The sequence below is a fragment of the Pteropus vampyrus genome, unplaced genomic scaffold (genome assembly GCF_000151845.1).
Source record: "Pteropus vampyrus isolate Shadow unplaced genomic scaffold, Pvam_2.0 Scaffold46, whole genome shotgun sequence".
In the NCBI taxonomy this organism is placed as follows: domain Eukaryota; kingdom Metazoa; phylum Chordata; class Mammalia; order Chiroptera; family Pteropodidae; genus Pteropus; species Pteropus vampyrus.
In genome coordinates this window covers 6,524,864-6,535,101 of record NW_011888827.1, presented here as the reverse complement: position 1 = coordinate 6,535,101, position 10,238 = coordinate 6,524,864, and the positions used below count along the sequence as shown (strand labels likewise).

Sequence of the window (10,238 nt, the reverse complement as noted above, 5' to 3'; positions counted from 1 at the left end):
TTGGCTTTTTCTATGTTTGGGGTCCCATGGACAGTCCTTACTTAGTCGATGCGAATGACTTAGAGGTGCCACCGTATCCCACTGCTGGAGACAGGGGTTTCCTCTCAACCCTGCCAATGGAGCAGCTTCCGACTTTACTCTTGGCGCCCACACACCATGCTTTTTCCCTCCAAACTTGGCTCCCCAAAGAGTCCAACAGAGCTGTTGTCGGAACATTCCAAATTCCAGGGATGGCTTGGGAATACAGGCCTCAAACTAAGAGTAGGAGGAGGAGAGACATAAATTTGGCCCCTGAATAGGCCCCCTTGGCCTCCTGGGTGGTCTTGGGTGTGTCACTTACTATGTCTCCTTTCCTTCTCAAGCCTGTCCTGTCCTGGGAGCTATAAAGGATCTGTGACTGTTATTCCACCTGTGATTTTAACATGGCCAACCATTCTGGGACATGACAAAATACATAAAACATAAAAATAAAGTTTAATCTTTGAGGCTTCTACCTGGAAGCTTTTTGTCTGGGTTCATACTTTGATTTTTGAGCTTCACGGTTCTCAAAGCTGCAAAGGAGTTCTTAGGCTAGATTAATTTAGTGTTAGGAAGATCTGGGCAGAAGAGTGAATGTGGATACATGTGGGCTCTCAGCCCACCCCCTGAAACCCCAAGCTTCAGAGGTAAGATAAAAGTCATCCCCTACCCAAAGTTCAGAAGCGGGCTGCCCTGCAAACTGGATCCAGCCGACAGATTTGTTAGCTCTAAGCCTGTACACAGTCGTTGTACAATGTGTTGAATCAGTTGCCAACATTTGAAATTCAGAAGCTTTTACAGCATCTTTTAAAACATCTGAAGATCTGGCTGCACTAGACCTACGTCTCTTCATAGCTATCACCAGCCAGGGTTACACGGACAGTGCCCCCTGGTGGGCGGGAGGCTCTCTGCTCCAGCAGGGCCTGCCATCTCTGGTCCACCACAGTCCTCTGAGCAATTTTGGTCTCAGGCTACCCACTCCACTTATGGATGTCCCTGTCTGGCTTTTGCAGGCTTTTGCATGCTTGGCCTCGGCCAGACTTACAGCCTCTGAGTCCCGGAGTTTTTCTGCTTTGGTATCAGCAGCATTGGCAGATGATCCAGCCCTCGGGTTGGGCCGGTTTTCCTAGCGGGAATAGGGGGGAGGCAGCACTGAGGGCCTTGACTCATAAGCATTCCCAATTCTTTCACCTCAATCCCCAAACGTGCTCTGCATTAGCAAATGTGTTTTCCACCTGCTGTAGCCTGAGGAGGAATCCGCTCTGGCCTCCCATCTCCTCCTGGCATGAGTATTTCCATTCACTTTGGATGCCTAGAGCAGACCGGGGTGAGGGGTGGGGTGGCAAGGGTTGGATTTTTAAGAATTCTTTCTCCCGATTTGTTGTGTCTAATTTGGGCTGCATATGGGTTTTGGTGTCAACGACTAACCACTGTTTGGTCTGCATAGCCATCTCTGTTGAACTTGGATGGCGGCAAAAGCCCAGTTTCCCCAAATAAAGTCTAACTACATTTACACATTTATTCCCACGAGTATCTTTATGTTTCTGCCTGTCTCACCATACTTCAGACATATCCATGAGTGGGAGCGGCCTGGGAATTAAGTGGGCAGGTAACTTGAACCTCTACTGTAAACTTCATAATAGAAAAAAATCAGCAAGTCGACCCCAGTCAGATGGTGGGAGGTAAAGATGCTCAGAGCAAAGGATGCAAGAACGAGAGCTTGGACTGCCATTTCGTTGTTTCCTTATGACCTAAAGGACAAATAATATCACCAGAGAGAAGAATGAGAAGTAAAGTAGAAAGTTGAGAGAAATAAGTGAAAAGGTCACTTTTAAAAATTATTCCTCCTTTCTCCCCCAAAATCTACCTGGGATTCTTTATCAAAAATATGTTTAACGTTCACCAAGTTATGAGACAGGTATAACAACAGGTGATGCCAGGTTTTAACAATACTGATGATGACAGTTACCATTTCCTAAGAGCTTGCTATGTTCTAGTCAGACTATCAGGGGCTACTGTGCATTGACTCCTTTAATCTTTATAACAGCTCTGTAAGGCGGATACGTTATTTCCATTTTACAGGTAAGAAAACTGACACTTAGCCTGGTTAATTAATTTGTTCGAAGTCCCAGAGGTGGAAAGGAATGGAGCTGATATTCCAATCGCACCACTCTCCTCCACGATCTGGGCCTGGGCAGGAAGACTTGATGCCCCCCACGCCAGCTGGCGAGAGTAAGGATCCGACACGTGGCCTGCCTTGCCCATGACTGGCTTGGAAACTGGCGCATTGGAGTGTTTGAGAAGACTGGAGAAGGACAAATGGTGTATTTAGCCCGTTAATTCCACTGCTAAAAATGACCCCCAGAGATGTACCACGGGAGGCCCACTGGCTCCTCTCTGATGAAACCCCTAATCTTTAGAGATTATCTACCTCTATGCCAGTTGATCGAATGGGTCACTGACTGGCAGATTTGATGATTTCTTCTCCTTGAATACTTGTGGCCAGGCCTGTGGATATGAAATGTGCTCGTTGTCTGAGGGTGCTGGGACCTGGCTGATCTGACAAGGCCATCCCTGAAGCAAGGCCAGGGTGGAGAGGCAGAGTTAGAACTGAGGGGACACCCCATCTTCCTCTGTATCATGTCTGAAGAGGGTGATGAGAATGGAATGGGGGACCGAGTCCCAAAACACAAGGGTGGAGAAGATACAGTCATTATCAGTGAACCCTGAGTCAGAACTGGGCAACTTTTTATACGGTGACAGTCAGATGTGGGCAGTGACTTAAAGAAGCTGGGCTGTGCTGAAGGCTCAACTTTTATACACCCCTGCCATAGATGCGGAGCACCTATGGGAGAGGCATCGCGCTAGAAACTGTGAGAGAAATCAAAATGAACAAGGCAGGTTCTCTGCCTTTTAGCAGCTTCCTCTATTGCAAGACAGCTCTAACAGAGACTCAAAGTTCAGTGGGGGAGAGCAGCTCATTCTAATGGGGGAGTCGAGGAGCATGCTCCCAGGGTCAGTCACCAGGCATACTCATCTTTTCATCCCCCTATGTGGACCACATATTTGGGCCTCCAGTGGGCATTAAGTAAAAGTCCATTGATGAGCGACTGCCTCAGTCGATGATTGAAGTTTTCTTGGGGCTCTTGGAAAGATTTGTGGAAGAAGTAGAAATTTAATGTACGTTGTACCCGTTAAAGTTAGACTTGCTCTGGAAACACATGTCTGAATTAACAGTTGTAATCAATAATTAAAGATTTATTTTTATGGCATGTAACATAAAGTCTAGAGGCTGAGAATCCCTTGGCAAGATGGCAGCTTCATGGTCATCAGCAACCCAGGTTCCTTCGATCTTTCTGCTCATCTCTCTTAAGCTTATGCATTCCATTTCCAAGGTTGCCTCATGATAACGAGATGGCTGCTGCAACTTCATTTATCACATTCATGTTCCAGGCAGAAGAAGAAGAAAGAGGAGAAGAACAGCTTTTCAAGAAGCCTCAACTGACTTTTCATTGGCCACTTATAATTACAAAGGAGACCAGGAAATATGTTCTTTTATCTGGGCACATCGTCGGTCTGAGTAAAATCTTGTTTCTGTTAGTAAGGAAGAAGGGAAGAACAAGTAGTGAGCAAACAACTGCAGACTTTACCTTGCAAGATTCAGCCTTCTCTATGGAGAAAGAGAAGGTAAGGAATTCACCAAGGTAACTCTCGTCTCATTCATGTGCTGCGAGGTGCACAGCTTTTAGGTATTTTTTTACTGTGGCCTGATGATGTGGCAAATACAATGTATGGATGCCTGGGGCACATAATTACTTCCTTCACTATTCAAACTCTACTGCCAAGAGCTTGGTTAATTGCACTGACTTTTCCTTCATTATTTTTAGCTGTTTAAAGTGCTTTTAAGAATGCTCAGCCTCTATTTCTTAATGAAGCTTCTGGTGAAAAATGGAATCTGACAGATATGTGGACAGAACTGCCCTGCAGTGCCTGGTAGAGCTGGACTTGTGAGCTGGGCAGGTAGATGAACAGATAGGCAGATAACGTCTCCAGTAAACACCCAGTATTACTCAACAGCAAACTCACTGCCTCTCGCTAACTCATACAAGCTCTTATAGGACATTTAATGACTCTGCTAAACAGAACACTAGAGTTTCTCACTTTTTTTAAGGCTACAAAAATTCAAGCTACTGTGTAAGACAAGTGCCAAATTTCCACTCATGTGTTTGTTCAGCTTTCTTTGATTTTCCCCCAAACCCAAACCAAATAGACACTCTTGGTTTTCCCAAGATGGCAACCCAACAGCCAACCATGTGTTCTCAGATAAGGAGGGCTCCCTTGACACAGATTGCTTAATGGGGCTGGGATATTTTCCAGTTTTTTTTGTTTTTGTTTTTTTTTTTTCTTCTTTTTTTTAGCCCAGGAACAGGGAAGCTGGAATGAGGTTTCTGAAGAGGAGAGGCAGAAATGTGAAATGGAAGCTCTTGGAGTCCTTCTGCCCAGTTAAAGATGGCTGAAGGGATGGACCACTTCCGGGTAGAACCATCAGCTTCTACCAGGCGTGGAGGATGTTGAGATTATTCAAAACCCTACATCTCACCAATGTTACAATATCTGGATAAAGACTCACTGAAAGGACAGAATAAATTTTTCATATCATTCATACTTGCAATTATTTACAAGTATCTTTCCTTTAGCTTCACTGTAAATTTCACACAAACAAGGAGTATGTCTTTCTTCCTCTTTCTTCTAGCTCCTTGTGGGGAACATAAGTAGTGCTCAATAAGTACTAGGTCCATGTCTGTAGAGATAACACTACCTAATTTCCTTCTGGAACAACGTCTGACTTGGCTTTTCCTGTCTCCTTTGTTGCCAGGCTTTTGACATATTTTCTCCTGGGCATTTTCTTTGTTTATTTGTTAGTGGTTGAGATTATATTGTAAATATACACAATTGTTTACAATGTAATATGTGATATAATTTAATATAATGTGGTACACAATTGGGTATAATGCTTTGTCAAGTAGCATTATAGCATAAGCATGTTCCTATGTGTTGTATAGACTAAGCTGCTGTAATAAACAGACCCCAAAACACAGAACCTTAACTACAATAGAATTTATTTATTTCTCAAATGACAGTCTGAAGACAGATTGGACAGCTCTGCTCCACGAGATCATCCAGGGAACAGACTGGAGGAGCAGTTCTCTCTTTCTTCTTTAACACATCGTCTCTAGATCCTGGTCCCTGGTGGCTCCTCCAGTTTTCATCATTTCCAAGCCAGGGAGAAGAAGGAAAGAGAGAATGGAGGACAAGCAGCTTCCAGAAAGTGTACACTACATTTGGTCTCCAAATATGCGTGGTAACTTGGGGTTTTCTCTTCAAGATGTAGAACCATCGTTCTGACATTCCTTAGGAGCTACAGACCACTGTGGAGTGGCCAGTTACCCACCATGTTCAAGTGTGAGCCAAGGCCAGATGGGCAGAAACTTGGACCAAATGAGAACTCTGGACAGGAGAGCAGCTCAGTCATAAACAATAGCTACAGGTAAATCAAGCCAAGGCTGGGTGGAAAAACATTGGTAAGGACAGAATGGCAGACAAGGCAAATGTAGGTGTGTTGTCAGAGATCAGAGCAGAGATAAGCTCCCTGGGGGTATTGCTCAGCCAAGGGTGGCTGTTGTCTTTGGCTTGGGGCTACCTGGCTCTTCTTTAGTTTTTCCCCAATCAGTGTAGCCCCAAGCTGATCTGGATATTAAAATGCTACCTTTGTCCATGTTGGATGTTCCTCTATCTTAAAAACTCTGGGCAGGCTGGGAGCTTAGTTGTCAGGATCTGGGAAAGGAGAAGAGGGTGGGTGGTATTATCACCACGCTGGGACTCCATAATCTCCTGTGAGCCTCTGTGTGATGGTCAGCCGGAGACATTTTATTGGGAGCAAATGAACATGTTTCTTGGCTGACGGGTGTAGTAGGAACAGATCAATGTGACAGAGCAGGAGGCAGTACAGTGTAAGGTGGGGGAGAAGCACAGAATAGTTATCTCTGGGGACAAAGACATCCCTGACACTGTCATTTTTAACCTAAATGATCTTAGGTGACACACTAGCCTTTCTGTACTCATGTTTCCCCATCTATAAAGTGGAACCAATGACCCATTTCAGGGATCAGCACACTTTTTCTGTAAAGTGTCACATAATAAATGTTTTAGATTTTGCAGGTTTTTGTCATAACTACTCAACCCTGCTGTTGTAGAGTAAAAGCAGCCATAGATGATATGGAAAGGAATGGCAGAAGCCATGTTCCAATAAAACTATTTATAGAAACAGGTGGCTGACCGTTTCATAGGAGAGTTGTGATAATGAAATGAGATACTACTACAGGCCTGCCATACTGAGAGGTACTGTCATGAGCATCGGAGACGGCCAGAGAGGAGCTGGTGGGAGTCATTCACCACTTCTTAGGCTGTAAGATCTGGCTCCTCATCTGTTAATGAGATACTGAAAGGGTCCCCTTCCCCCAATTTTTCTTCCTGGGAGCCGAAGTGCCAAAAGGAAGAATCTTGGCATTTTCTAAATGGATCTAATGGCACATGTTTCTTCTACATTAGTCACTCTTTGTAATTATTTTTGAAGACAAATATTTTCTAAGATGTACGTAGGGAAATATGGCTGCAGCCATGAGAAGAATTTATGAGAATTTTCTAGCTCCTCTTCTTTTCCATACTGTATGTTTGTCAAAGGACATTTCTCCTTGTCAGTGTTGTCAGTTTGGTCCTCCGAGGGAAGCACTTGGAGAGGAATTCTCTAGACTCTGAGACCCCTGAGTGAGGGGCCTGATGTTGGAGGTAGCTCAGACCAATGGTCAGAAACAGAAATAGAAACAGATTTCTGCAAGATTTTTCATCACGGAACCTCTAAAAGGAACTGTCAGAGCAGAGATTCTGAATCTAGTTTAGGGCAGTACCTAAAAATGTCATTAAATAATAATTTTTAAGAATAACTTACATAAAAGGTCCCCAGGTGATTTGCTGCTCAGCCGAGTATCTGCTCAGCTCTTGGCCTGCCTCCCAGCTGAGCTTAACTGGCCTGCGCTGTGTCACTATTCCAAAACCCCTCTTCCCCAAGCCCCACACCCCACAGCTACCTGATTTGTCTCCTCTTTTCTTTGTCCACTTGCTATGTTAGCCAGAAGGCAGAGGGCTTCGAAGGAGCGTTAATACCTGCAGTGATGGCTCTATACTCCAAGAAGGAAATGGTTTCATACCCTCTGGGCCAGCTGGGAATGCTGGAATGTGTGTGCTCTGCCCATGGACTCCAGAGAGCTTCAGGCCAGTAGGGTTTCACTGTTTCCAAGCCAACACCGAAGGCTCATCCACTGGTGGGTGGGGAAGTCATTGATTTTTCTTGAGATAACTCAAGTGTATCTGTTCAGTGTCTTTCAGAACCAAAGCCTCATCTGATTTTATTTATGTTTTGTTCTGTCTTTTGTTTGTTTGTTCTGAGAAGAAAAAGCTTGACTAACTAAAGCAGCATCTCAGTGTTTTATTGTTCAGTGGCTTCTGGGGTCAAGCTGGTCACATCTCCCTATTGAATACGTTAATTCTTCAACAGATATTTAATGAGGACCCATTGTGTGTCATGGTGAGCTTTGGGGAGCTTTGGGAGAAGCACGAGCCCTGGCAGTTTCTGAGATGGCTGTCCTGGATTCCACAGTTGCCTACAAGCTCTATATTAAGAAACCAATCCCAGACAAAAGTATTTTAAGGGAACTTGGACCCAGTGTTCAGTAAAGCAGTAAATTTGTTATCTTGAGACTGTACTTCCTGTGCCCAAGTCTTGCCTTCTTCCCAATAAGCAAATCTTTTTCCCTCCCATTTATTGAGTGCCTGCCACAGAACACAGTGCCAAGTGCTTTATACAGGCTGTCTGATTTGTTCTTTCCAGAACCACAGCAGCTAAAAATGATGATGCCCATATAACAGATGAGGAAACTGAGGCTCAAGAAAGATTATTTTCTTGGGTTTGTCTGAAGCAGGTTGTTTGACACCAAAGCTAGTGTTCCCAAGCCCTGTCCTAAGTGAACTTCTGTCTTGTGCTGTAGCCTCTGCGACTGGGTTTAAACATGCTCCCAGATCAGATCTCATCTGCTCCTCTATGCCTTCAACCCTAGCCTTTAAAAGTCAAGTCTCATTTCACCATCATGAATTTCATGGGAAAATGTGACATCCATAACCAAAAGAACCAGCTGTGTGACTGGAAAACCACTCCTGTTTTCTCTGAGTTGTCTGTTTCTGGAGCATCACTAAATTCCTCTAAATCAGTAGTTCTCAAAATATGGTGCCTGCACTAGTAGCATCAGCATCACTTAGGACTCAGAAATGCAAATTCTCAGGCCGTACTTTGAATCAGAACTTCTCAGGATAGGCTCAGGATTTGTGTTTGAACAAGCTCTCCAAGCGACGCTGATGCACACTGAAGTTTAAGAGCCATTCGCCTAGACTATTGGTGCTAATATGCATCGGTGCTATAATGTGGACTTACTGAAGACTGTGGGCTGTACGACGTGCCTTGACAAAAACAGAAAGGGCAGTGAAGAGGTGGGCCACTTCTGTGTTCAGAAATCTGGAAACATCGTAAGTGCCATTGTTCTCTTGGAAATTCTTGAAGATACACGATATCAGCATATTTAGGACCGGCAGTAGTCCTGCAGTAGAAAGCCTTGTTTAACTTGACTTAGCCAGCCCTTCCTAAACTCGTTCTTAATTTTAATCATGGACTTTTTCTTTTGCAAAATACCTGTTGGTATCCCAAGGAACTAGCAGTGAATAACACACTTTGGGGAGGGTGAGGATCAACCACCATGATCCTCAAGTGTATAATGGATTTTGAACATGTTCATCAGAATGGAATATCCAAAAGCCCTATTGCAAATTCAGGAACTCTAAGAAAACTTTGTCTTGAAAATCATTTTTGGATTTACACAGACTCTATTGCACAGCTCTAAGACACACTTCTATGGGAGTGGAGCCCCCTGCAGTTGTGCAACGCTGCAGCCTGGACCTGTAGCCAAATACCGAACTAATGAAGGGCTTAAGAACTTAAATGTTTCCATCTATTGGAAATTATTTAAAATCAAGAGGTTCTGGAGAGTCTAAGGAGAAGATTCCAAGAAATTTAACTTTTTAAAACTGCGTGGAAAATATTTCAGGATGAACTTTGCCAACTGTAACTATTCCAATAAATGAAATTACTTTGAATAAAGTCATATTTCTGCTCCCTTCAAGCCTAGCTCATTTTACACTTTCAAAGCATTTCACAAGAGCACTTTGTATTCAGGTAACATCTTTCATCCCAAGTCTCAAGAATCTACTAGAGGAATGATTGGCAAGAAAATTCCCCAATGTGGAGGTCCCCTTCCTCTAGTGGGATGGTAAGTTTCTAACAGGAGCAGGAAATTTGCTGATGCCAAAGTCACCGGCCAGCTATTGAAGAAAGCATCAAAGCTAATCAGTATAGAGAGGAACCAGCCTAGATAACATGACTATGGGTTCATGTTTCCATGAGTTAATTTAAGAAAAATAAAAAGGATAGATATTTCTTGCTCTCTTTGTGGTGCCCTAAGAACTTCACATTTAATCAGGAATTGCTTGCTACTTTCAGGTCCTAGTCATTCCTGAGAAATGTCCCAAATTATTTTACATTAGATGTTGGTTCCAGATTCAGCAGGGAACCAGAAATGCTAGACACACATAAAAGTTGGGCATAGGGAGAAGGTGAGAAGGGCCAGCTTTGAGTTCCCTTCTGCTTGGCGGGTGATTTTTTTTCCTCTTATTTCCAAATAAAGTTTATTGCTTTCTCCCTTAAAACAGGAATGCATTTTTCTTATAGAAAATTTGATGAAAATAGAAATGTAAGAAGCAAAGAAACTCCCGTTGCCCAAAGAGAATCACTACTAACAATTCGCTGTGCTTCCCTCCAGTCTTTTTTCTAGACATGTTAAAAAAGAGAAGGTCATTCTGTATGTGCAATCTCGATTCCAGGGTATTATAGTGCAACCTGGACACGCATCAGCGTTAATGTCCCAGAGCAACCTTCAACCAATGGGGATGGGAATTCTAGAGTCCTTCCTGTTCCTCCGGGTGACAACTGAAAGGTGTGTTCTACACAATCAGTCAGGTGGTCCTCACAGGATTGAATCCCAGGCCCCCACAGTGTCCAG

The 10,238-nt window shown here is 43.7% G+C and overlaps 1 protein-coding gene across 9 annotated transcripts in view; it reads left to right on the top strand.

The window, feature by feature from the left end:
• Positions 1-9,515, top strand: part of LOC105291477 — a 13,594-nt gene extending 4,079 nt beyond the window's left edge. For 4 of the 9 annotated variants that reach the window (XR_002780087.1, XR_002780083.1, XR_002780085.1 and 1 more), the window contains 3 exons: positions 3,472-3,705; positions 5,405-5,566; positions 7,205-9,515. Coding sequence is in view for 1 of the 9 variants with exons in the window: in XM_023530123.1 (XP_023385891.1) it covers positions 3,472-3,722; positions 5,405-5,566; positions 7,205-7,355 (564 nt within the window). In the remaining 8 variants the exon portion in view is untranslated. Of the gene's footprint in view, positions 1-3,471; positions 3,723-5,404; positions 5,567-7,204 lie in introns of all 9 variants that reach the window. The other 5 variants (XR_002780084.1, XR_002780089.1, XR_002780088.1 and 2 more) reach the window with 5 other exon arrangements.
• Positions 9,516-10,238: the final 723 nt, after the last annotated feature.